Source organism: Aplysia californica, unplaced genomic scaffold (genome assembly GCF_000002075.1).
Source record: "Aplysia californica isolate F4 #8 unplaced genomic scaffold, AplCal3.0 scaffold00825, whole genome shotgun sequence".
Lineage (NCBI taxonomy): Eukaryota > Metazoa > Mollusca > Gastropoda > Aplysiida > Aplysiidae > Aplysia > Aplysia californica.
The window spans coordinates 217677-220257 of NW_004798095.1; the positions used below are offsets into that span (position 1 = coordinate 217677).

At 44.6% G+C, this 2581-nt stretch overlaps 2 protein-coding genes across 2 annotated transcripts in view; both read left to right on the plus strand.

Annotated features, from left to right (window-relative positions):
• LOC118478676 (uncharacterized protein DDB_G0271670-like) overlaps positions 1-2151 on the plus strand; it is a gene marked incomplete at its 3' end in the record, with an annotated part of 6557 nt that extends 4406 nt beyond the window's left edge. Inside the window, exon 3 of the mRNA XM_035972750.1 lies at positions 754-2151. Coding sequence (XP_035828643.1) covers positions 754-2151 — 1398 coding nt within the window. The remainder of the gene's footprint in view (positions 1-753) is intronic.
• Positions 2152-2190: 39 nt separating this feature from the next.
• The window catches only part of LOC101857520 (receptor-type tyrosine-protein phosphatase H), a gene marked incomplete at its 5' end in the record, with an annotated part of 52076 nt that continues 51685 nt past the window's right edge, over positions 2191-2581 (plus strand). The window contains 1 exon segment of the mRNA XM_013088884.2: positions 2191-2488. Within this exon segment, the coding sequence (XP_012944338.1) occupies positions 2191-2488 (298 nt within the window).

A 2581-nucleotide genomic window follows, 5' to 3' on the forward strand; every position in this document is an offset into this window, starting at 1 on the left:
GAGGGGGGGGGATGGGGGCGGGGGCTGGGAGATGGACGGGATGAACGGATAAAAAGATGCAGAAACCACAGAGGCAAGAGCACTTGGTATAATATGGTATGCTGTTAAATTATCTTTCAACACTGTAGATATTTTTTTTTAATTAGCGGATTCCTCCGAATATTACGTGCATGTCCGATTTTACCCAGCCCAGTGGGAGGAGACCCTTAATTATTATTTGTTAATTGACATAATTTTAGAGAGAGAGAAAGAGAGAGAGAGAGAGAGAGAGAGAGAGAGAGAGAGAGAGAGAGAGAGAGAGAGAGAGAGAGAGCCTTGACAATATTCTAAATCCCCAAAGTTCAAGAAGGCCTCTTTGAAGATTTGAACCTGGATCTTCTACACCATAGCGTACTACGATATTATCTAGGCTGACACAGGCCAGGGACACTAATTTGTAATAGTAATTGTAAAAGCGTAATTTATACCCCCATCGACCGTATATAGATGATAATTATAATTAACAGTTACATAACGCCAATACCAGCCATACAGCAAGCTTTATGCGCCTTACAATCTATAAATATTATTACTCCAACAGACCTGATACACTGTGAAACAACCTCAATTTCCTGGAAAGCATAACAGTGCATGCTGCCAATTTTACGCGCTAAAACGATCAAGGACAATCGCTACCCTTTATAGGCCATGTTTATACTTTTAAGACGGAAGGAGAAAGGTACACTGACAAAACTGACTCTTTCTTTTCTGTAGTTCATCCTGGGCTCTGGTGACTCTTTGGTTGGATCGTCTCTCTCGAAAGCGGCTGGAGATCAGGACGTCGAAGATGTCTCGTTGGGTCAAGCAAATGTCGCTCCAGCGGAGAATTCCGAACGACTAAGCCACGGCAGAAAGGACAATTCGACTCCTTTCGAGCTTGGTTCACCCGAACAAAAAGAAAACTCCCAAGGGCAAGACAAAGAGAAGCAATTACTTTATGAGACGAGGGTTAAGTCAAATAATTACCAATCCAAACAACCGGATGAGCTGAATCCAGTTTCGAATATTAGACCAGGTAAGCCTGGCAAACAACCGGTTTCAGGAGAAGTGGGTGAGGTAAAGAAGCCGGATAACCCCGGGTTCGACTCGGTGGGTATTCGTAAAGAAGTCGATTACCCCGAGAAAGAAGTCCTGGAACCAAAGGTTAGTGGGACACCAGAACCGACTGTCAGTGCTCCAGTTCAACCAAGTATCCATACTCTATTGGAACCGAGTGTCGATGAGACACTGGAACCGGGTGACATTGAAAGAAAACCAACTGCTGGAACAGAGCTTCCAGGTGACATTAGCGGGAAAGTAATTTCAGCAAACACGCAAGTATCGGTTGCAACGAGTACCCCGAGATTCAGTGCCTTTCCTTTTGACACTCAAAGTTCAACAGATGTTCAGCTTTTTCCTCCAACTTCACCTTCACCATCATTCTCATCATTATCGTCATCGTCGTTGCCATCATCGCCATCAATACCGAAGTCGTCAAAACCAGAAATCACTTCCCCTTTTCCGTCAAACACCTTAGAAGCATCAGTCAACTCCCTTACGACAAAGAAGCCATCAGAATCGCCTCAAAAAAGTAAAGAAGAATATTCGACTTCCAATAAAACGACAACATCACCCGAACCCCACGAGAGCCATATTCCCACCCAAGAGGAAACTGGCATTAGCAGTAGCGGTCCTACCTTGGGAATAACGCCTCGTGGAGGGACAGCTTCGTCCTCTGTAGTAACGGGAACGAGCCGGGGGACAAAAATCCCTTCTCACGATGACTCAACAACACAGGTTACTAATACAGCGACAACTGTTGGTCCGTCAACGTACACTGTATCTCCGGACAACGAAACGCCGAAAAGCAAGAAGAACTCAACGTCCTTACACACCAGTAGTCAAGCACCCACCACAGTGTCGTCATCATCATCATCATCATCATCATCATCATCATCATCATCATCATCATCATCTTCATCATCATCATCATCATCATCATCATCATCATCATCATCATCATCATCATCATCGTCAACAACCCCATTGACATCATTACCGTCAGCATCACCACCATTATCACCGTCACCATCATCCCATTCGTCCACATCCCCATCATCATCCTCATCATCATCATCATCATCATCATCATCATCATCATCATCATCATCATCATCATCATCGTCGTCGTCGTCGACACCAACACCACCACCTCCACCATCATCACCACCATCATCATCATCATTTTCAACGACTCCAATAACAACAACAACACCTGTGACAACGACTACAACAACAACGACGACAACATCAACAACAACTAAGGCTCCACGTCTCGGAGATAAATGTAATGTCGATGAAGAATCCCCGACAGGCCGATGTTCCACAATAGAGAATTCCTATTGCTCTAGCCTTGGGCTTTGCTCCTGTAAGCTGGGCTACTTTAAACAGAATTTCAGTTGCTCCCAGTGTAAGTATTTGGCATATGCGCATGCGCACACATTCACTAGCACTTTTTTTCTTCCCGCAAACACACATACACACACACACACACACACACCTT